The 22878-nt window shown below is 50.4% G+C and overlaps 1 protein-coding gene across 5 annotated transcripts in view; it reads right to left on the bottom strand.

Moving 5' to 3' along the window:
- The window catches only part of RRP12 (ribosomal RNA processing 12 homolog), a 64715-nt gene that overhangs the window by 17663 nt on the left and 24174 nt on the right, over nucleotides 1–22878 (bottom strand). For 2 of the 5 annotated variants that reach the window (XM_009215086.4, XM_017944172.3), the window contains 15 exons: nucleotides 21942–22025; nucleotides 18814–18890; nucleotides 15594–15699; nucleotides 15279–15395; nucleotides 13756–13894; nucleotides 13519–13646; nucleotides 11177–11275; nucleotides 10451–10542; nucleotides 7336–7447; nucleotides 7008–7105; nucleotides 6419–6533; nucleotides 5253–5395; nucleotides 4920–5041; nucleotides 348–412; nucleotides 93–255 (listed from right to left, as the gene is read on the bottom strand). In XM_009215086.4, coding sequence (XP_009213350.2) covers nucleotides 93–255; nucleotides 348–412; nucleotides 4920–5041; nucleotides 5253–5395; nucleotides 6419–6533; nucleotides 7008–7105; nucleotides 7336–7447; nucleotides 10451–10542; nucleotides 11177–11275; nucleotides 13519–13646; nucleotides 13756–13894; nucleotides 15279–15395; nucleotides 15594–15699; nucleotides 18814–18890; nucleotides 21942–22025 — 1660 coding nt within the window. Of the gene's footprint in view, nucleotides 1–92; nucleotides 256–347; nucleotides 413–4919; nucleotides 5042–5252; nucleotides 5396–6418; nucleotides 6534–7007; nucleotides 7106–7335; nucleotides 7448–10450; nucleotides 10543–11176; nucleotides 11276–13518; nucleotides 13647–13755; nucleotides 13895–15278; nucleotides 15396–15593; nucleotides 15700–18813; nucleotides 18891–21941; nucleotides 22026–22236; nucleotides 22405–22878 lie in introns of all 5 variants that reach the window. The other 3 variants (XM_021943549.2, XM_021943548.2, XM_021943547.2) reach the window with 3 other exon arrangements.

The raw sequence follows: 22878 nt of genomic DNA, 5'->3' as shown, positions 1-22878 counted from the left end.
ACTCTGCTTGGAAAGGAGCGTAGCAAACCAGGGGATAGGGCCAGGGACCTGTGTCATCCTCCCCAGCCCCCACGCCCACAGCCCACACGTACCTGCCTGGCAGCCCTTGGTGATGAGGGTACGCAGGGCCTGGCACACAGTGACCCTCAGGTCTGGACGCTCGCTGATGGCCGTGCCCAGCGTCCGTGCCAGCCCTTTGAAGGAGGTGGCCACATCCGTGGGCCTCGTGCAGAATCCAGGCAGAAGTGTCCAGATCTGGAGAAGGAGGGGACAATAAAGGAAAGTGACATGCAGCCACCCGTGCCCCTGTGTGCTTCTCCCCACCCCCTCCCCTAGTTGACCCTTACCTGCCACTGGAGTGTGTCGTAGATCTTAGACTCCACTGTGCTGCCTGCCTGAGCCAGGTCCATGGCTGCAGTGTGACACAGGGACAGAGTATGAGCCCAGCACCCTCATAGCCAACGGCCTTATTACCAAACCAAAGCAGAAGCCCAATGATGAGGACAGCAATATGGGTGACTTCCCCCCATCCCCATAAATTAAATCATACCTGTTCATTCTAAAATACTAAAATGAACCTATAATACACAGAAAGCAAACGTCTCTTCATACTCCCACTCCCCCAGAGATAGCCTCTGTTTCTTTTTTTTTTTTGAGACAGAGTCTTGCTCTGTTGCCCAGGCTGGAGTGCAGTGGCGCGATTTCGGCTCACTGCAAGCTCCACCTCCCAGGTTCACGCCATTCTCCTGCCTTAGCCTCCCGAGCAGCTGGGACTACAGGTGTCTGTCACCATGCCTGGCTAATTTTTTGTATTTTTAGTAGAGACGGGGTTTCACCATGTTACCCAGGATGGTCTTGATCTCCTGACTTCGTGATCCGCCCGCCTCAGCCTCCCAAAGTGCTGGGATTACAGGTGTATAACACTGCGCCCAGCCACATGCCCACTTTTAAAAACATAAACAGCCTGGGCGCGGTGGCTCACGCCTGCAATCTCAGCACTTTGGGAGGCTGAGGTGGGCGGATCATGAGGTCAGGAGATCGAGACCATCCCAGCTAACACGGTGAAATCCCGTCTCTACTAAAAATACAAAAAATTAGCCAGGCGTAGTGGGGGGCGCCTGTAGTCCCAGCTACTCAGGAGGCTGAGGCAGGAGAATGGTATGAACCCGGAAGGTAGAGCTTGCACCAAGGGCGGAGTCTTGCTATGTTGCCCAGGCTGTTCTTGAATTCTTGGCCTCACACAATCCTTCTGCCTCAGCCTCTCAGAGTGTTGGGATTACAGGCGTAAGCCACTGCCTCAGCCTGCCGAGTAGCTGGGATTACAGGCACGTGCCACCATGCCCAGCTAATTTTTGTATTTTTAGTAGAGACGGGATTTCACCGTGTTAGCCGGGATGGTCTCGAACTCCTGACCTCATGATCCGCCCATTTCAGGGGTTTCTCCATGTTGTTTAGGCTGGTCTCGAACTCCTGACCTCATGATCCGCCCATTTCAGCCTCCCAAAGTGCTGGGATTACAGGCATGAGCCACTGTGCGCGGCCTTACTTTCTTCTCTAAGCACTTCCTGTATATTCTCACAAGATCATGTGTGAAACCAGGAAACCATGCCCTAGAGCAGGGTTTCTCAATCTTGACAATGTGGAAATTTTAGGCCTGGTACTTTTTGTTGTGTGAGGCCGTACTGTGCATTGCAGGGTGCTTAGCAGCATCCTGACCTCTATCCACTAGATGCCAGAGCACCCTTCCCGCAACGGTAACAACCAAAAATGTCTCCAGGCATTGCCAAATGTCCTACAGGCAGCAAAATCACCCCCCTTGTTGAGAACCACTGCCCTAGACCAGGAGTCAGCCAATTTTTTGTGCAAAAGGGCCAGTACTTTAAGCTTGGCAGGCCATATGATTTATATTTTTCTTTTTTTGTTTTTTGAGACAGACTCTCACTCAGTTGCCCAGGCTGGAGTGCAGTGGCGCGATCTCAGCTCACTGCAACCTCCGCCCCGCTCGGGTTCAAGTGATTCTCCTGCCTCAGCCTCCCGAGTAGCTGGGATTATAGGCACCCACCATCATGCCTGGCTAATTTTTGTATTTTTAGTAGAGATAGGGTTTCACCATGTTGGCCAGGCTGGTCTCAGGCTCCTGACTTCAGATGCTCTACTCGCCTCAGCCTCCCCAAGTGCTAGGATTACAGGTGTGAGCCACTGTGGCCAGCCCGCAATACATATGATTTCTATCACAATAACTCTGTCATTAAAAAGTAGTGTGACAGGCTGGGCATGGTGGTTCCCGCCTGTACTCCCAGCACTTTTGGAGGCCGAGGCAGGCAGATCATCTGAGGTCAGGAGTTTGAGACCAGCCTGGCCAACATGGTGAAACTCCATCTGTACTAAAAACACAAAAAATTTTTAAAAAGTGAGCCGGCTATGGTGGCATGTGCCTGTAGTCCTAGCTACTTGGGAGGCTGAGGCAGGAGAATCGCTTGAATCCGGGAGGCGGAAGTTGCAGTGAGCTGAGATCACGCCACTGCACTCCAGCCTGGGTGACAGAGCAAGAATAAATGTGGCTGTGTTCCAATAAAATTTTATTTACAGGCTGGGCACAGTGGCTCATGCCTGTAATCCCAACACTTTGGGAGGCCAAGGCAGTTGGACCGCCTGAGGTCAGGCGTTCGAGATCAGCCTGGCCAACATGGTGAAACCCCGTCTCTACTAAAAATACAAAATTAGCTGGGCGTGGTGGCAGATGCCTGTAATCCCAGCTCCTCGGGAGGCTGAGGCAGGAGAATCTCTTGAACCCAGGAGGCGGAGATTGCAGTGAGCTGAGATTGCGCCATTGCACTCCAGCCTGGGCGAAAAGAGCGAGAGTTCGTCTCAAAAAAACCAAAAAAACAAGAAAATTTATTTACAAAAACAGACAGTGGATGAAATAGTTTAGCAATGCTGCCCTAGATCCTCAAAATCCAATGAAAACGAAAATCTCCTGAAGCCATCACTAGGTCGAGCAATGTAACCCGACGCTCTGCCTATCCTCATGTAGGCCTGAGTCTGCCTAACACAGGTCAGGAGTAAACTAGAGGATAAATGGAGAGAGGAGACCATGATCACGAAGGATAAGAAACTATGTCTGAAAGGAGAGGGGCAGGGGATTGGGGATGTGCAGCCTGAAGAAAGAACACCTCTGGGGTAATCATCATTTTCAAATACACATATATCACCTACAGTCGCGCATCGCTTGACAGGGTGCGTTCTGAGAAATGCGTTGGTAGGTGATTTTATTGTGTTAATAGCATAGAGTGTATTTACACAAACCTAGATGGCACAGCCCCTACACACCTGGGCTATGTGGGGTAGTCTATTGCTCCTAGGATAAAACCTGGACAGCATGTTGCTGTACTGAGTGCTGCAGGCAACTGTAATACAATGCTAAGTATGTGTATATCTAAACACAGGTAAATACTGAAAAAGTACAGTAAAATACGGTATTATCATCTTATGAGACCACCATCATTGAAACGTCATGTGGTGTGTGACTGTATATGTATGTACATATATACTCATATATATAAATACACCTGGCTAGGCGTGGTGGCTCACATCTGTAATCCCAGCACTTCAGGAGGCCGGGGCGGGCAGATCACCTGAGGTCAGGAGTTTGAGACCAGCCTGGCTGCCACGGCAAAACCCTGTCACTACTAAAAATACAAAAATTAGCCAGGTGCGGTGGTGGGTGCCCGTAGTCCCAGTTACTCGAGAGGCTGAGGCAGGAGAATCACTTGAATTGGGAAGGTGGAGGTTGCAGTGAGCCGAGACTGCACCACTGCAGTCCAGCCTGGGAGACAGAGTGAGACTCCATCTCAAAAAAATAAATAGGCCGGGCGCGGTGGCTCACGCCTGTAATCCCAGCACTTTGGGAGGCCAAGGCGGGCGGATCACAAGGTCAGGAGATCCAGACCATCCTGGCTAACAGGGTAAAACCCCGTCTCTACTAAAAATACAAAAAAGCCCAGCGTGGTGGCGGGCGCCTGTAGTCCCAGCTACTCGGGAGGCTGAGACAGAAGAATGGCGTGAACCTGGAAGGCGGAGCTTGCAGTGAGCCGAGATCGTGCCACTGCACTTCAGCCTGGGCGACACAGCGAGACTCTGTCTCAAAAAATAAAAAAAGTAAAAAAAAAAAAAAAATAAATAAATAATAAAAATATATACCTACAGGCTGGGCATGGTGGCTCACGCCTGTAACCCCAGGACTTTGGCAGGCCAAGGCAAGTGGATTACCTGAGGTCAGGAGTTCAAAACCAGCCTGGTCAATATGGTGAAACCCCATTTCTACTAAAAATACAAAAAATTAGCCGGGTGTGGTGGTGGGCACTTGTAATCCCAGCTACTCGAGAGGCTGAGGCAGGAGAATCACTTGAACCTGGGAGGCAGAGGTTGCAGTGAGCTGAGATCAGCCACTGCACTCCAGCCTGGGCAACAAGAGCAAAACTCCGTCTCAAAAAAAATAATAATAAAGCAAACAAATAAATAAATAAATACACCTAGAAGTATATAAAAGTATATATACGTATAAACAAATGTATCACAAACTTTTACAAAATCGATCTCAAGGGCTTGCGTGAGAAAGAAGGGGCACAGCTGTTCTCTGTGATCCAAAGGGGAAGAACAAGGCCCAGTTGGGGCAGCTCCATGTGGAGGCAGCTCCTGTCTCACAGGGCAAGCTCTGCCACAGGGCGGGCTACCTGGTCACGCCTCGGAGCAGCAGGGAGGGAGACAGGCACTCGAGCACTGGCTGGCCAGCTGCTCGGCAGAGGGATGTTGTCAAATGTCTTGAAGGCTGGATGTGTGGGACTCAGCACCCTTCCCAATCCCATCTGTGAAGCCTTCAGGACTGTGGGGAGCCTCAGGTCACACACAGGCACTTCTACCTTTGCTCTTCAGGGTGTTAGCCAAGGGCAAGAAGTAGGTGGTGAAGAAACCAAGTCGCGTTTCCTGAACGTGGTCTCGGATGACAGGTAGCAGCCAGCTCCGTGGGAAATCCAGAGTCTCCCTGGGAGGAGAATGGGAAGAACCCAGTGAGGACGAGGGGACAGCCCTGAGGGCAGTGCATAGCGTACTGAGCCCAGGACAGAGCGAGACCACCTCTGGCCCCTCCTGCCGAGCCCTGCACTGACACAGACTTTAGTCCACAGCAGCAGACATCCTTTCCAGGGGAGAGAATAAGTCGGGCTTGTCAGGAAGCCAGCCAAGGCCACACTTACTCAGAGCCATCAATTTCCAAAGGCACAGCCTGCAGCACCACCTCAGGTCCCATACTGGTCACCGCAGCCCCCACTGCCTGGTCGAGAGCCGCCGTGTGGGGGAAATGAGGGGAGAGGCGCAGGTCACACAGGGACTGGAGGCACTGGAGCAGAGATGAGTGACCACACATCAAGACATGCTCAAAAGCTGGGACCCATGACAAGACCCCGCCGAAGGATGAGGCTGGAATTCTGGGCCTGGGTTCAACGCTACACCAGAGGGTACAGAGTGAGAACCCAATTAACCACTGGTGACTATAAAATCCCAGGGCCTAGGATTTTACAAAATTCTGTTACATTTAACGACATATAAAAATTAGGAAATTTCAACACAAATGTAGATTTCCAGTTTATCTTCGAAAATGGGACAAATTTATCTTGTCTGCATGCAACAATTAGCAAATCAGCAGGCGCTGAGGAGACAAAGCTGCACCCTTGGGTTCACCCGGGCCACAGCCCTCCCCCAGTCACACTTTCATGGCCCTGCCTGGCCTCTTGTATAAAGCCAAATTGGTCAACCTAATCTATGAGGGCTCCAGCCAGGCCTCTTGAGGGAGACTCTGTCCTCCCACTAGGGTTCCTTTTCTCCAGCATGGGAGGGAGTCAGCGAGGAAGGCCCCACAAGGCCAGGAGCTGCTGCCTCTGCTGATGTGGGACCAGTCTGGGGGCTTCCTCAGGTCCCTACTCTCTCCTGGACTAGGGTCTGCTCAGGATCCCTGAGTGATCCCTGATCCTTAAATGGTTAACCCTGGACTGGAGGAACCTTCCTGGAACCTAGGGCTGTTGAGAACATCAACGCTATACTCACTGGTTACAGGAAACTTAGATAACTGAAATGTAAAAGATAAGGGCTGGGAGTAAGGGAAAGCAAATAGATTCCCCAAGCTTCAAAACCAGCAACTCCAGCAAAGGCTAGTGAGCAGGTGGGGGGACTCCCACCCTTTTTCCTGCCCCTCCCTTATTGGCTCAGTCACCTTCCAGGGGATACTGCATGGGGCATCTGCTATGGCCCTGTCAGGGTAGGGTGGGGAGCAGAGTGCAGATAACAGACACACATGCCCTCCAGGAGCCCTCAGTCCAAGGGCCAGCACCACCTTCTGCCCTGGCCCCAGTCGCTCCCCACTTACCTTCCTCATCACAGGGTGGGCCTGTCTCCCACACACCTCGAAAAAGACACACAGCAGCTGCAACACGGAGCTCCAGGCCGCATGGAATTTGTATGTCAGGCCCTCCTCCACTGCCCTGCCAAGGGAGCGGCGCAGTCAGGGCCACGGTCACACGCCACCCTGTACCCCCTACCAGAGAAAGTCAATGACCAGCACCCTGAGCTACAGATGCTAGCTGGCCAGCAAGAATGGGGCCCCAGGACAGACAACGGAAGAGAACTAACATTTGTGACATGCCCACACTCCATATGTGAAGAGTTTAATTTAGATAATGCTAGTGCTTAAAGAAAAATTGATGAGGTGGTTATCTGACCCAACTTCAGATGGGGAAACCACTAGGAAACCAAGAGGTAAAGTGTGGCTAAAATATGGCAGGCGCTCAAGTCCACGGTAGCTGCTCTGACAGATGTTCAGTAAGCAGCCTGCAATCCCGTAAAGCACTGCCACTGCAAGCCTGGCCCACAGCAGGTGGACAGTGGAGCATTCGTATTATATAGAACTTTCCTCAAGGTACCACCATCCCTTCCTAATGCGGACCCCATATCCTCACCTGAACATCTTGGCAACAGACTGGGCAGGGCCCGAGGCTGAGGAGGTCACGGAGCCAACATCAGCCATGTGGGGAGCCACGCATTCCTTCAGGATCTCCTGCAAAGAGAGGCCACAGGCTTTCTGGGCTCAAGGTAGCCCCCCAGGACCACTCTCCCCGCCCAGGCGATAGCTTCCTGGGAGTCTAAGAAGCTTCAAAGAAACCTATCTCCCATTTTGAGAGCGGCCTCTCTGGGCCTGAGCTGGTAGCCTGGGGCCAGTGCTGGGAAAGACAGGGCAGCCCGCAGAAGCCCCTGTGTTCTCTGCTTCCTCAGCTAAAGTTGCAGTACCTTGAGGCTCTGCGTGGCAGCAGTCACCACTTGCGAGTGTGGGGAAAGGAGGCAGGTCACCGCGGTTCCAAAAAAGCGAGGGAGGTGGCCTAGCCCCAGGTCCCACTGCAACCTGTCAAAACAAAAGGTTTCTGTGGGGCCTGGCCCTGAGCCCTGGGGACCCGGGCAACCAGGGCTCAGGGCTGAGATGGCCCAGGTCTGAAAACAATCACAAACCCACTGATCTGCAGGGCTCCACAGGGCCCTTCGGGTGGGTGGTTTTTAAAAAGGCACTATCATTCAAGTAATAACTACATGTGGTAAAAAATTCAAACAGGTCTTCAAGGTGTAAAATGAAGGGCATGCCTTCCCCAACTCACCCTTCTGGCCTGACCCTTATATGCATTTCCCAGGGGAAAATCAAGGTTAAGTTTCTTAAATATCCTTCCAGAAGTTCTAAAACGCACAAACATAAAAATAGTAACTTCTGTTAACTTTTTTTTTTTTGCAGTGGTGCAATCATAGCTCACGGAGTCTCAAACTCCTGGGCTCAAGCGATCCTCCCACCTCAGCCTCCTGAGTAGCTGGGGCTATAGGCACAAGCCACCATGCTCAGCTATCTTTTTATTTTTTGTAGAGACAGGATCTCACTGTGTTTCCCAGGTTAGTCTCCACCTCCTGGCCTCAAGTGATCCTCCTGTCTTGGCCTCCCAAAGCCCTGTGATTCAGGTGTGAGCCACAGCACCTGGCCTGGTAGCATTTATATAACTCTTTATCATATACCAACCATTGATATAACATACATCCATTTAAACCTTGTAAAAACCAATGAGATAAATCCTGTTATTTTTCTATTTTATAGATGAGGAAAGACACAGAGAAATCAAGTAACTTGCCCAAGGCCACCCAGCTTGGCAATGGGGTCAGGATTCACATCCTTAGCAATGTGGTTCCAGAGTATACATAGAGAAACAATCACACCATACCTGCTATTCTATGTCTTGTTTTTTCCCAGTATATCTTGGAATTCTTTCCACGTAAGTGCACATACAACCACTTCAACTGTTTTTTGTTTTTTGGGTTTTTATTTGAGATAGGGTCACCTTGTCACCCAGGCTGGAGCGCAGTGGTGCGATCTCAGCTCACTGCAACCTTCACCTCACAGGTTCAAGCGATTCTCGTGCCTCAGCCTCCCAAGTAGCTGGGATTACAGGTGTGCACCACCACACCCAGATAATTTTTGTATTTTTAGTAAAGATGAAGTTTTGCCATTTTGGCCAGGCTAGTCTCAAACTCCTGGCCTCAAGTGATCTGCCCACCTTGGTCTCCTAAAGTGCTGGGATTATAAGTGTAAGCCACTGTGCCAAGCCCACTTTGATTGTTTCTAATGGCTGCACAGTACTTCATTGTTTATATTTCACCCCTCCATGGGACATTTAGCTTGCTTCCAGTTTTTATGTGTTACCTAGAGTGCAATGATAAGCATCCTGGGATGCACACTAGAGCCTGACTGTGGGTGTGCTCCTGCAGGATGAAATCTGAGAAGTGGTGAATGGGGTGATTTTGCCATTTTTGGACACCTCCTAGTAAAGGCAGTTTGGTGCAGGAAAAAGAATGTGGGCTGGGCAGACCTGGGCCGGGCAGACCTAGGCCAGAGACCTGACCTTACTCATCAGGGGCTGTGTGACTAGCTCACTCACAGAGCCTCGGTTTCTGGCTTATAAATTGGGGCTAAACGCTTCCTCATGGGGTTGCCTTGATTAGTGAAAGGAAACACAGATGAAGAGTGTGTGGCACACGCCTGGGTGAGAGCAGGCCGCCTGGGTGAGAGCAGGCTGCGGGAACCGTTCAGCTGCGGAGAAGACAGGTCCAGCAAAACACAGCCACGAGGCCTAAGAGACCCCTGCCTCCCTCCATGCAGGTCACCAACTGGTTACTGTATACTCAATTTCTTCTCAGCCTTATTCCAGAAAAGTGGAATTACTATTAAGTGGCCAAGCCCGAACCTGAAAGTATGCAGACACAAAGCAGAAAGTCGGTTCACGGGACTACGGAACCTAGAGAAGGGAGCCACCAGTCCAGGCGAGTGGAGTGGAGCGACAGAAAGGATATGCAATGGCCAGGAAACTAAGTGCACAGGAAGACACAGCCAGGGAGCAGCAAGAGGCAGGGTGAAACTCAGGCCTCAACCTGGGACGCAGGGCTCACAGCCCACCTTGCTGCTCCTCATAGCTGGCTGGCAAACGCTCTGGCAGGAATCAGACCCTGTTAGAACGAGCTGCACCGTCCTACCCCATGCCTCACAAAAACAAGAGCTGCTCTGTAGCTCATTTGACACGGAGATGTCGTCAGGCCCCGAGAGGCTGAATAGCATATCCAGCCTCTGAATGGAGGCCCTGAGCACCCCCAACCTCAAAAGCCAGGACGGAGGCCCTGAGCACCCCGAACCTCGGCAGCCAGGACAGAGGCCCTGAGAACTCCGCAACCTCTGCAGCCTGGACAGAGGCCCTGAGGACCCCCGACCTCGGCAGCCTGGACGGAGGCCCTGAGGACCCCCAACCTCGGCAGCCAGGACGGAGGCCCTGAGGACCCCCAACTACCTCGGCAGCCAGGACGGAGGCCCTGAATCCCACAACCTCAAGCTGCGACAGAGGTCTCTAAGGACCCTTCCCCAGCCGGGCGCTGTGGCTCAAGCCTGTAATCCCAGCACTTTGGGAGGCCGAGATGGGTGGATCACGAGGTCGTGAGATCGAGACCATCCTGGCTAACACTGTGAAACCCCGCCTCTACCAAGAAATACAAAAACTGTCATGCAGGTGGCGGGTGCCTGTAGTCCAGCTACTCGGGAGGCTGGAGGCCGGTGAATGGCGGAACTCCGGGAGGCGGGAGCTGCAGTGAGCTGAGATCCGGCCACTGCACTCCAGCCTGGGCTACAGAGCGAGACTCCGTCTCAAAAAAAAAAAAAAGGACCCTTCCCAACCTTGGCAGCCAGGACGAAGGCCCTGAGGACCCCCGACCTCAGCAGCCTGGACACAGGCCCTAAGCACCCCCACCTCGGCAGCCTGGATAGAGGCCCAGAGCACCCCCACGTCGGCAGCCTGGACAGAGGCCCTAAGCACCCCTCCTTCATCTGTACCTCACCAGGTTGATGTGGGCTTTCTCCATGACCTTAAGCCAGGCTAGCAGGGGCTGTAAATCATTCTCACTGGGAACATAGTCGTACAGGGCCTAAAGGTGGGAATAAGCAGGTGACTAAGCATGTGGGGTCTGCAACAGCCCAATGACCATGACCCCTTCCCATCCTGGCACCAGCAATGTCCTGGGTACAGTGCTTGTGACCCTGGCACTCACAGCCCCCTTGGCTTTCCCAGATCCTGCCTCTCCCTTCTCCACGAAGCCCTCCCGGCTCTGATTCTTTGGGAGAACAGCCTCTAGGAGCAGCGGAATATCATGGGTCACACACTCATTTGTGCCTCTGACAAAAGCCAGAGGCCTTCTTTGGGGAAAAAAAGCCGTACATTTTGCTAACAATTTGGGGGATCTGTTCCCCCTCCCAAAATCCATCCCAGACCTCTAAGGTCGAAAGCCTTGCTCAAGGTATCTGTGAGCACCACGAGACTATGCCAAAACAGTTCATTAAAGTTAACTAGGTCAAGGGTCAAGGTCCCAGCTCCTGGGGACACTGATGTGAATTTGATGGCTGGACTCCAATCCTCCTTCCCCGTCTACTGGCCTCTTCCACTGGGACAACCCAGCCCAGCCAACCTCACTCTGTAGACAAGGGACAGAGCCAGTGCCCCCAGCACAGCCTCCCAAGGGACCCCCCTCCACAATGTCCCCACACCCCACCAACAGGCCTCACCGTGATGATCTGGGCGTTGAGCTCTGCCGACAGGGTGCTCAGGCCAGGCCTGGCATGGAAGAGGCTGTGAAAGGCCTGCATGGCACAGGCTGTCACCAGCTGGAGGGGGACACACAGGCTTAGAAAGGAACTACAAAGCTGGCCCTGGACCCCTCAACATTCCACTCCACTCTGTGTGCTAGGGAGTTAAGGGCCCCCTGAACCTCACACATGCCCCCTGCACAGAGACACCCTGAGGACTGCCACCTTAGTAAGACATGGAAGCCCCTGAAAAAGTTTTAAATGATTTAAAAAGACAGAAACATTAACAAAATGGTTTTAACATAACAGCCAAAAAAGCAGGCTATAAACGGTCTGCATGCTATAATTACAGCTTTTTTTTTTTTTTTGAGATAGAATCTCGCTCTGTTGCCGGATACAGGGATGAGACCAATACAGATGCATGCCACTGTGCCTGGCCAATTTTTAAATTTTTATAAAGATAGAGTCTTGTCTTACTATGTTGCCCAAGCTGGTCTCAAATTGCTTGCCTCCTGCCTTGGCCTCCCACGTGCTAAGGTTACAGGTGTGAGCCACCGCTCCTGGCCTTTACATGTTTTATCATGTATATTTGTTTACCCAAAGAGAAAATGTCTGAAAGGATAACCAGAAAGTTATTCGCATTGTCTACCTTAGGAAACAGAATTTGGAAGGAAGGAGATTTTTACTTTATACACTTCTGACTTTTTTTTTCCTTTTAAACAATGATCATATTATTTATATTTTCAATTTTAAAAATATGTATGTAAATAAACACTACAAAAGAATACACAAGGCTGGGCGCAGAGGCTCACACCTGTAATCCCAGCACTTTGGGAGGCCGAGGTGGGCGGATTACGAGGTCAGGAGATTGAGACCATCCTGGCTAACATGATGACACCCCGTCTGTACTAAAAATACAAAACAGCAGCTGGGCATGGTGGCAGGCACCTGTAGTCCCAGCTACTCAGGAGGCTGAAGCAGGAGAATGGTGTGAACCCGGGAGGCGGAGTTTGCAGTGAGCCAAGACCACACCACTGCACTCCAGCCGGGGCCACAGAGCAAGACTCTGTCGCAAAAAAAAAAAAAAAAAAAAAAAGAGAATACACAGTGAGTTGGTGGGGTATCTGTGAGGGGGGATTGGTTCCAGGACTCCCCATGGACATAAACTACCAATGCCCAAGTCTCTATTTTAAATGGTGTAATATTTGCATATAACCTACATGCATTCTCCCATATACTTTAAATCACCTGGATTACTTATGATACGTAATGCAACATAAATGCTGTGTAAATAGTTGCTACACTCTGTTGTCTAGGGAATAATGACACGGAAAAAACACTGTACATATTCAATACAGAAGCAAGCAACCGTTTTCTTTTTCCTGAATATTTTCTTTTCTTTTTCTTTCTTCCTTTTTTTCCTTTTTCTTTTTTTCCTGACACAAGGTTCTTGCTCTGTTGCCCAAGCTGGAGTGCAGTGGCATGACCAGAGCTCACTGGGTTCACTGCAGCCTTGACCTCCTGGGCTCAAGCAATCCTCCCACTTCTACCTCCCAAGCAGCTGGGACTATAGGCACGTGCCGCCATGCCCAGTTTCCAAATATTTTCAATCCAAGGTTGGTTGAATTTATGGCTTTGGGACCCACACATACAAAGGGCTGACTGTATAAAGATTTACAGAAATGTGCCAGAAATGGTAGAAATACAGGAAATCATTTTTCATGTGTCTTTAAAGCTGCTAAAAAAAAATTGGGTGGCTCACGCCTGTAATTCCAGCACTTTAGGAGGCTGAGGCAGGCGGATCACCTGAGGTCGGGAGTTCAAGACCAGTCTGACCAACATGGAGAAACCCCATCTCTACTAAAAGTACAAAAAATTAGCCAGGCGTGGTGGTACATGCCTGTAATCCCAGCCACTCGGGAGGCTGAGGCAGAAGAATTGTTTGAACCCAGGAATCAGAGGTTGCAGTGAGCCAAGATTGCGCCATGGCACTCCAGCCTGGGCAACAAGAGCGAAAATCCATCTCAAAAAAAAAAAAAAAAAATTTGGTATAGGGTACATAGAGCTGGGGCAGGAGGGTTTACCAGCCCACTACAGATCCACCCTGACTCTGACCTGATCTCTGAGGTCAGCTTCCATCTGGAAGAGGACTCTGATATGGCCTGGCCTAGCCAAACACCACAGATTGATGTAGTACCGTTGGTTTTAGCCTAAGAACACAGGCAGGGAGACCCTAGGCCCTGCATTTTGACTGACCAGCGAGTTCCTCAAATGCCACCACTGCAGACCCCCCTTCCTCTAGCTCTTGGGCCTGAGCTCACCACATGGCTCAAGGTCATGACCCTGAGGAGAGTCTCACTGCAGCTCTTCACCAGGCCTTCTGGGAAGCACGGCAGCAGGTCCTTCAGCAGCGTCAGCATGTGCAGCGTGGTGGTGGCCTCCTTGGAGCCTGATAGACAGAAGTGGAATTGAGACACCAGCCCTCGCCCTGCAGCAGGCCCTGTCCTGCTCTGCCAGCCACTGCCTCCCATCCACCTGCCCTCCATTGGCTTCCCCACCTCCAGACTTCTCAATCTCCTGGATGCAGAACTTGGCAGTGGAAACGGCAGCAGGATGATGGGCAGGGGCCTTTTCGCCAAACATGAATTCACTGCCCTTGAGGACTGAGCATACTCCATGCTGGGCAGCCTTCCGGATCTGAGGGGCAAGGAGAGCAGGGGACAAGGCCAAATCAGCATTCCACCAGCATCATGGGTGTCTGGCACAAGCACCAACCAATTAGCTTTGGCTGAACATATAGATCCAATGATGATCTAACTACTACAGATCCAGTGCTATGCCAGGGCCTTCATGTGTACAGAATCCTGAGCTGTGAAGCAAGACAAACCTTGGTTCAAATCCCTGCACTACGACTAACTCACCAAATGGCCTTAAGCAAGCCCAACTACCTAATTTGTGAGTTTCAGTATCATCTTTAAAACAGGGGGTTCTTCATTCACTCAATCATCCGGCAAACACGGTGTGTCCACCAAGCCAGGCGCTGTTCTAGGTCCTGGCAAATTGGCAGTGAATAGCAGGCAACGCACCTTCCAGCTGGGAGGCGGAAAACAAATACATAGCAGAAGGTTCAAAAGTACTTTGCAGACAATCAGGCAGGGGCTGCCACTTCTTATACAGTGGTCAGGAAAGTGTGACCACAGTGAAGTGCCACTGCAGCGAGAGCTGAAGAAGGTGAGGAAAAGATCATGTGAGCACCGACGGAAGGAGGCATGAGAGCATCTGGGCTGATGGTGCTCAGCACTGGGAGTGATTACATGACTGTTATTGTTACCACCTTCTGCCCTAAATTTCCAGAAGAAACAGTGGGGAACCACCACTTCCCAAGCACCTGCCGTAAGCCAGGAGATGCACCAGGCCTGTGGGGAACACTGGAGTCTCCCCACAACTGTGTAGCAAAGCTGGTGTGATTATCTCTATTCCTTTTTTTTTTTTCTTTTGAGATGGAGTCTCATTCTGTTGCCCAGGCTGGAGTGCAGTGGTGCAATCTTGGCTCACTGCAACCTCTGCCTCCTGGGTTCAAGCGATTCTCCTGCCTCAGCCTCCCGAGTAGCTGGGATTACAAGCGCCCACCACCATGCTCAGCTAATTTTTATATTTTTAGTAGAGTCGAGGTTTCACTCTGTTGGTCAGGCTGGTCTCTAACTCCTGACCTCAAATGATCCTCCCACTTTGGCCTCCCAATTCACTGCTCACACCTCGAGCAGTGAATTCAGGATCCAACTCAGGTCTGTGTGACTCCCCCAGCTACGCCACCCTCCCTACCGAGGTAAACAGACATACGGGGAGAGTCCATGTCAACAGGGCAATGGCTGACAAGGCACCAGAGACTCAGACAGGGCTGACAGAGAACAGCCTCCTGGAGGAGGAAGAGCAGCCCCGCCTTCTGCATCTAAATGCATGGTGCCTCAGAGGCAGAAATCAGAAGCCAGTACTCAGGGCAAGCTCCCTGATGCCACTCAGCTAGCCAAGTCTGGGCTGCGCTGGGCCGAGTGGTGGCTGTCCCCTTGTCACATTTTCTCACCTTGGGCTTGGAATGCACCGTGAAGCTCAGCAGCCCATGGTACACCTGAAGGGTCACAGGGTAGCCCCAGGCCTCCAGGTCTTGCTTCCGCAGAAGGGTGGCCAGGCAGGAAAGGACCTGGAAGAAAGTCAGAGCCCTCAGTGCCACCAGCCTTGGCCAGGAGGGAAAAGAGCCCAGGTTCTCACTGACTCCAGAAAATCCCATCTGTCTGAGGTCCCCAGGGTGCCTAAACCCCTCTCAGGGAACATCCAAGCATCACCAAATCAGACAGGCTCTGGGAGATGCCAGATGAGAAACTAAACCCCAGACACTAACCCATCGGAGGACAGAGGTGGAGCCGCTGCTGGCCTGGGCTGACATGACATCCATGAAGGCTTTGGAGGTATCAGAGAACTTCTTAATGAGCACAGGGCTGGGAACACTGTGGGAAAGAACATAGACGGTCACCCCAGAGGATCCCTGAAGAGCAGCTGGTGCAGCCCCTTGTGGTACCAAGGACAGGGCAAGGGGCGCTGGTGGCACAGTCACTCAGCAAGTAAGCAACAAAGTCAGAACAGGTGCCCACCGTTATCAGCCAGCTCAGTGTGCTTTCCACCCGGGATCCCTGCCTCCCTCACCTTCCCACTACCCACTCATAAACTCACACCAATCCTCTCTCCACCTCCCCTGGCAGTTCACAGCTCCAGAAAGCCCGGGGCCAACAACCCCTTCCCTCCCTTCTGCCACTCACTGCACCAGGGATGCCCCTCCTAGGGGCCAACACTCACACTCCCTGGTATAATGACCCAAATCACCCAGGGCCTTATGTTGTAGAATGCCACCTGATACACAAATATCTTTTAAATTGTATTCTGTTTTTTTTTTTTTTTTTTTTTGAGACAGAGTGTCGCTCTATCACCCAGGCTGGAGTGCAGTGGCGCGATCTCGGCTCACTGCAAACTCCGCCTCCTGGATTCACGTCATTCTCCTATCTCAGCCTCCTGAGTATTTGGGACTACAGGTGCCCACCACCACGCCTGGCTAATTTTTTTGTATTTTTAGTAGAGACAGGGTTTCACCGTGTTAGCCAGGATGGTCTTGATCTCCTGACCTCGTGATCCGCCCGCCCCGGCCTCCCAAAGTGCTGGGATTACAGGCGTGAGCCACTGCGCCTGGCCTAAATTGTATTTTAAAATTTGTGGCCGGGCACGGTGACTCACGCCTGCAATCCCAGCACTTTGGGAGGCCGAGGCTGGTGGATCACCTGAGGTCGGGAGTTTGAGACCAGCCTGACAAACATGGAGAAACACTGTATCTACTAAAAATACAAAATTACTGGGCGTGATGGCGCATGCTTGTAATCCCAGCTACTTGGGAGACTGAGGCAGGAGAATCACTTGAACCCGGGAGGTGGAGGGTGGGGTAAGCTGAGATTGCGCCATTGCCCTCCACCCTGGGTAACAAGAGCAAAACTCCATCTCAAAAATAAATAAATAAATAAATTTCTAATTGTGGTAAAATACACATAAGATAAAACATCATTTCGGCCAGGCGCAGTGGTTCACGCCTGTAATCCCAGCACTTTGGGAGGATGAGGCGGGCGGATCACGAGGTCAGGAGATCAAGACCATCCCGTCTAACATGGTGAAACCCCATCTCTACTAAAAATACAAAAAATTAGCCGGGCATGGTGGCAGGTGCCTGTAGTCCAAGCTACTTGGGAGGCTGAGGCAGGAGAATGGCATGAACCTGGGAGGCGGAGCTTGCAGTGAGCCAAGATGGCGCCACTGCACTCCAGCCTGGGAGACAGAGCAAGACTCCATCTCAAAAAACAAACAAACAAACAAGCAAACAAACAAACCAAACATCATTTCAATGATTTTTAGGTATATCATTCAGTACTGTTAAGTATATTCATGTTGTGGGTTTTTGTTTTTGGAGACAGGGTCTCACTCGTCACCCAAGCTGGAATGTAGTGGTACAATTAGGCTCACTGCAACCTCCACCACCCAAGTAGCTGGGACTACAGGTGCATGCTACCACGCCTAGCTCATTTTTGTATTCTTTTGTAGAGATGAGGTTTTGCCATGTTGCCCAGGCTGGTTTCAAACTCCTGAGCTCAAGCAATCCACCTGCCTCAGCCTCCCAAAGTGCTGGGATTATAGGTGTGTGTCACCACACCCAGCCAAGTACACTCACATTGTTGTGCAATCAATCTCAAGAACTTTTTCATCTTAAAGAATCAAGGTTTTTGGTTTTTTTTTACTTTATTATTTATTTATTTATTTATTTTATTGAGATAGAATCTCACTCTGTTGCCCAGGCTGGACTGCAGTGGCTTGATCTTCGCTCACTGCAACCTCCATATCCTGGGTTCAAGTGATTCTCCTGCCTCAGCCTCCCGTGTAGCTGGGATTACAGCCGTGCACCACCACATCTGGCTAATTTTGTATTTTTAGTAGAGACAGGGTTTCACCATGTTGGCCAGGCTGGTCTCGAACTCCTGGTCGCAAGCAATCCTCCTGCCTCAGCCTCCAAAAGTGCTGGGATTACAGGTGTGACCCACTGCGCCCAGCCATGACTTTTAATTTTTATTACTCAAAACAATTTTCATTTTCTTTCTTTCTTTTTTTTTTGAGACAGAGTCTTACATTGCTGACAGGGTTGCAGTGCAATGGCACCATCTCAGCTCACTGCAACCTCTGCCTACCGGGTTGAAACTAACTCTCCCGCCTCAGCCTCCCGAGTAGCTGAATTACAGGCGCCTGCCACCATGCCCAGCTAATTTTTGACAGGGTTTCACCATGTTGGCCAGGTTGGTCTTGAACTCCTGACCTCAGGTGATCTGCCCACCTTAGCTTCCCAAAGTGCTGGAGTTACAGGTGTAAGCCACAGCATGTAGCCTACCCAGCTAATTTTTGTATTTTTAGTAGAGACGGGGTTTCACCATGTTGGCCAGGATGGTCTCGAACTCCTGACCTCTTGATTCGCCCGCCTCGGCCACCCAAAGTGCTGGGATTATAGGTGTGAACCACCGCACCCAGCCAAAAAAGTTTCATTTTCAATAGAGCTTTCTGACTCTGCTTTTGCCTTCAACACTTTCACAATGATTTTCTGCTCCTCGATAAGGAACGCACACTGGATTCTGTCATGAACACACTTAGCACACATGGAACCAGGGAAGCACTGCAGGCCCTATGGACGTGCCTTTTGTTTTGGACAATCAAATGAGAACTTTAGATCTCACAGCATGAGCTCCTGAAAGTCTGCCTGGGCACACACCACGTGAAGATTCTGGTGCTTTCCCAATCTTCTTGGCATAAAGGTAAATGATTCTATTACCAGAGGTTCAGGACAGCCTAGTTTTGTTAGAGGTTTCTCACTAGAGGCTTATGACGGTATGTCACACGCTGGCCCGTTCTGCGTGCCTCTAGACAGTGGTCATGAAGAGCAAGTATCTTTTTAAGAAACAATTCCCTGATCCTGTTTCTCCTGTCCACATTCCCTTCTCTCTTCCACAAAAAGCCTTGGGGTTCAAAAAGGAGGCAGAACTCACCGCTTCAGGACAAGGTTCAGCAGGTAAGCAACAGCGGCCAGGGACTCCGGGGACTCCACTGCTTCCATTGTTGTCATCTGAGGGCCAGATTGAGGGGGTGTGAATGGATAAAAATTTATACTGAGCAAACAGGAAAAACAGTCGGAGAACATGTGCCCAGCAGAACAGTTGTGACCGAGAACCACAGTATCAGAGGTTCAAATCCTGACTCTGGCATTGTGTGGTTTTAGGCTAGTAATTTAACCTATCTGTGACTCAGTTTCTTAATTTGTAAAGTAGGGAGAGTAATGCTACATACCTTGTAAGTTGTTGTGAGGTTTAATTGAATTAATATATATAAAATACTGCCTGACACATAATTAAAACTATATATATGTGGCTGGGCGCGGTGGCTCATGCCTGTAATCCCAGTACTTTGGGAGGCCGAGGCGGGCAGATCACAAGGTCAGGAGTTCGAGACCAGACTGGCCAACATGGTGAAACCTCATGTCTACTAAAAATACAAAAAGTAGCTGGGCGTGGTGCAGGTGCCTATAATCCCAGCTACTCGGGAGGCTGAGGCAGGAGAATCGCTTCAACCCAGGAGGCGGAGGTTGCAGTGAGCCGAGATTGCGCCACTGCACTCCAGCCTGGGCGACAGAGCGAGACTCTGTCTCAAAAAAAAAAAAAAAAAAAACTATAAACATGTTTATGTGCATATATATATAGAGAGAGATAGACAGTTTTTTTGAGAGACAGGGCCTCCCAGGTTAGAGTACAGATATGATCATAGCTCACTGTAACCTTGAACTCCAAAGCTCAAGAGATCCTCCCACATCAGCCTCCCAAGAAGCTAGAACTACAGGCATGCACCATAAAACTTGGCTAATTATTTTATTTTTTGGAGAGATAGGGTCTCACTATATCGCTCAGGCTGGTGTCGAACTCCTAGCCTCAAGCACTCGTCCCACCTTGACCTCCCAAAGTCCTAGGATTAAAGGCATAAGCCACCACACCCAGCCAAACATATACTGCCATCTAATTTATTTCATTATTCTAGAGCAGACGTTGGCAAACCTTTTCTTTTTTTTTTTTTTTTTTGAGACGGAGTCTCGCGCTGTGTCACCCAGGCTGGAGTGCAGTGGCGCGATCTCGGCTCACTGCAAGCTCCGCCTCCCAGGTTCACGCCATTCTCCTGCCTCAGCCTCCGAGTAGCTGGGACTACAGTCGCCCGCCACCACGCCCGGCTAGTTTTTTGTATTTTTAGTAGAGACGGGGTTTCACCATGTTAGCCAGGATGGTCTCGATCTCCTGACCTCGTGATCCACCCGCCTCGGCCTCCCAAAGTGCTGGGATTACAGGCTTGAGCCACCGCGCCCGGCCGGCAAACCTTTTCTATGAAGGACCAGACAGTAAATATTTTCGGCTTTGTATGCATATTTGGTCTCTGTTGTATGCTCTTTTTGTATGTGTTTTAACAATTCTTTTTTTTTTTTTTTTTTTGAGACGGAGTCTCACTCTGTCGCCCAGGCTGGAGTGCAGTGGCCGCATCTCAGCTCACTGCAAGCTCCGCCTCCTGGGTCTACGCCATTCTCCTGCCTCAGCCTCCCGAGTAGCTGGGACTACAGGCGCCGGCCACCTCACCCGGCTAGTTTTTTTTGTATTTTTTAGTAGAGACGGGGTTTCACCGTATTAGCCAGGCTGGTCCCGATCTCCTGACCTTGTGATCCGCCCGTCTCGGCCTCCCAAAGTGCTGGGATTACAGGCTTGAGCCACCGCGCCCGGCCCGTGTTTTAACAATTCTTTAAAAATGTAATAACCAGGCTGGGCATGGTGGCTTATGCCTATAATCCCAGCACTTTGGGAGGCCGAAGTGGGAGAACTGATTCAGCCCAGGAGCTCAAGACAAGTCTGGGCAACGTGACGAAACTCCATCTCTACTAAAAATACAAAAATTAGCTGGGTGTGGTGGCAGGCACCTGTAATCTCAACTACTCAGGAGGCTAAGCACAATCATCATTTGAACACAGGAGTTGGAGGTTGCAGTGAGCCATGATCATACCACTGCACTCCAGCCTGGGCAACAGAGTGAGATCCTGTCTCCAAAACAAAACAAAAACAACAAAAAACACCAAAAATAAAATAAAAAGAATATATATATACATACACACATATATACACATATATATTTATTTATTTATAATGTAATAAGAAGGCCAGGCATGGTGGCTCACACCTATAATCCCAGCACTTTGAGAGGCTGAGGTGGGGGGATCACCTGAGGTCGGGAGTTCGAGACTAGCCGGGCCAACAGGGTCAAAACCCATCTCTACTAAAAATACAAAAATCAGCCAGGTGTGGTGGCATACACCTGTAATCCCAGGTCCTCAGGAGGCTGAGGCATGAGAATCACTTGATACCATAAGACAGAGGTTGCAGTGAACTGGGATTGTGCCACTGTAGTCCAACTTGGGCAACAGAGTGAGACTGTTTCAAAAAAAAAAAGTACGCCAGGCCTGGCGGCTCACGCCTATAATCCCAGCACTTTGAGAGGCTGAGGCAGGCAGATCATGAGGTCAGGAGTTCCAGACAAGTCTGGCCAACATAGTAAAACCCCTTCTCTACTAAAAAAATACAAAAAATTAGCTGGGTGTGGTGGTGTGCACCTGTAATTCCAGCTACTTGGGAGGCTGAGGCAGGAGAATCACATGAACCCAGGAGGCAGAGGTTGCAATAAGTCGAAATCATGCCATTGTACTCCAGCCTGGGGGACAGTGCGAGACTCCGTCTCAAAAAAAAAAGTACTAAGTAATCAGTTGCAGTGGCTCATGCCTGTAATCCCAACACTTTGGGAGGCCAGGGCAAGATGACAAGACGGTTTGAGCCCAGGAATTTGAAACCAGCCTGGACAACATAGTGAGACCAGGTCTCTTAAAAAAAAAAAAAAAAAAAAAAAAAGAAAGAAAAGAAAGAGAAAATAGAAATGTAGCAAATACCACCAGCCTTCCTAAGCCACCTGAGAATAAATGCAGCACTTTCATCTGGTCAAGGCTGTCCTCTACCCCCACATGCCAGGGGCACTCGTCTTCTCACTAAATCTTGCATAACCTGCTGCTCTGAACACTCACCCTCCAGCGGCACCCACTCACCAGAGCAGCGAAGTACTCAGTCTCTGTCTCCTTCCCTCCCTGGGAGCGAATCACCTCAGTGACAGCAGCCAAAACAGCACAAATCTGCACAGGAGGGAGAAAGCACTGTGACTATTTGAGACCTAACCCCACCCCAGGGGAGCCTTCTTTCCTTGCTCCTTCACAGATTAATCTCTGGTTAAAGCCCAGAGACAGACAAGACAGGCAACATTCAGGGCCTGGGTCCATACCAGGGGGCCCAGCAAATAAGAAGACTCAGAAAATGCTTGCTAAAATTCCACCATGAGGTACTAACCTTGTAGAAATACCTGCATGAGATGAGTGTGCAAATATTTATGTACAAGGATGTTCATGGCAGCAGCAAATTGGAATGGTCAAGAAGCCATCAACAGGAGATTAATAATGTACTGTAGTTGTCTCTAATGTACTGCAGTTATCGAGGGGGGGATTGGTTCCAGGACCCCTAAAGATACCAAAATCCAAGGATGCTCAGGTCCCTTATATAAAATGGTGCAGTATTTGTGTATAACCTATATACATCTTCTCATATACTTTATTTTTTTTGAGACAGAGTCTCACTCTGTTACCCAGACAAGAGTGCAGTGGCATGATCTCAGCTCACGGCAGCCTCTGCCTCTGGGTTCAAGCGATTCTCCTGCCTCAGCCTCCCAAGTAGCTGGGATTACAGGTGTGCACCATCACACCAGGCTAATTTCTGTATTTTTAGTAGAGATGCAGTTTCACTATGTTGACCAAGCTGGTCTTTTTTTTTTTTTTTTTGAGACGGAGTCTCGCTCTGTCGCCCAGGCTGGAGTGCAGTGGCCAGATCTCAGCTCACTGCAAGCTCCACCTCCCGGGTTTACGCCATTCTCCTGCCTCAGCCTCCCGAGTAGCTGGGACTACAGGCACCCGCCACCTCACCCGGCTAGTTTTTTTT

This window comes from Papio anubis, chromosome 11 (assembly GCF_008728515.1).
Source record: "Papio anubis isolate 15944 chromosome 11, Panubis1.0, whole genome shotgun sequence".
In the NCBI taxonomy this organism is placed as follows: domain Eukaryota; kingdom Metazoa; phylum Chordata; class Mammalia; order Primates; family Cercopithecidae; genus Papio; species Papio anubis.
The sequence above is the reverse complement of the archived record's forward strand: the minus strand, read 5'-3'. Positions and strand labels throughout refer to the sequence as shown.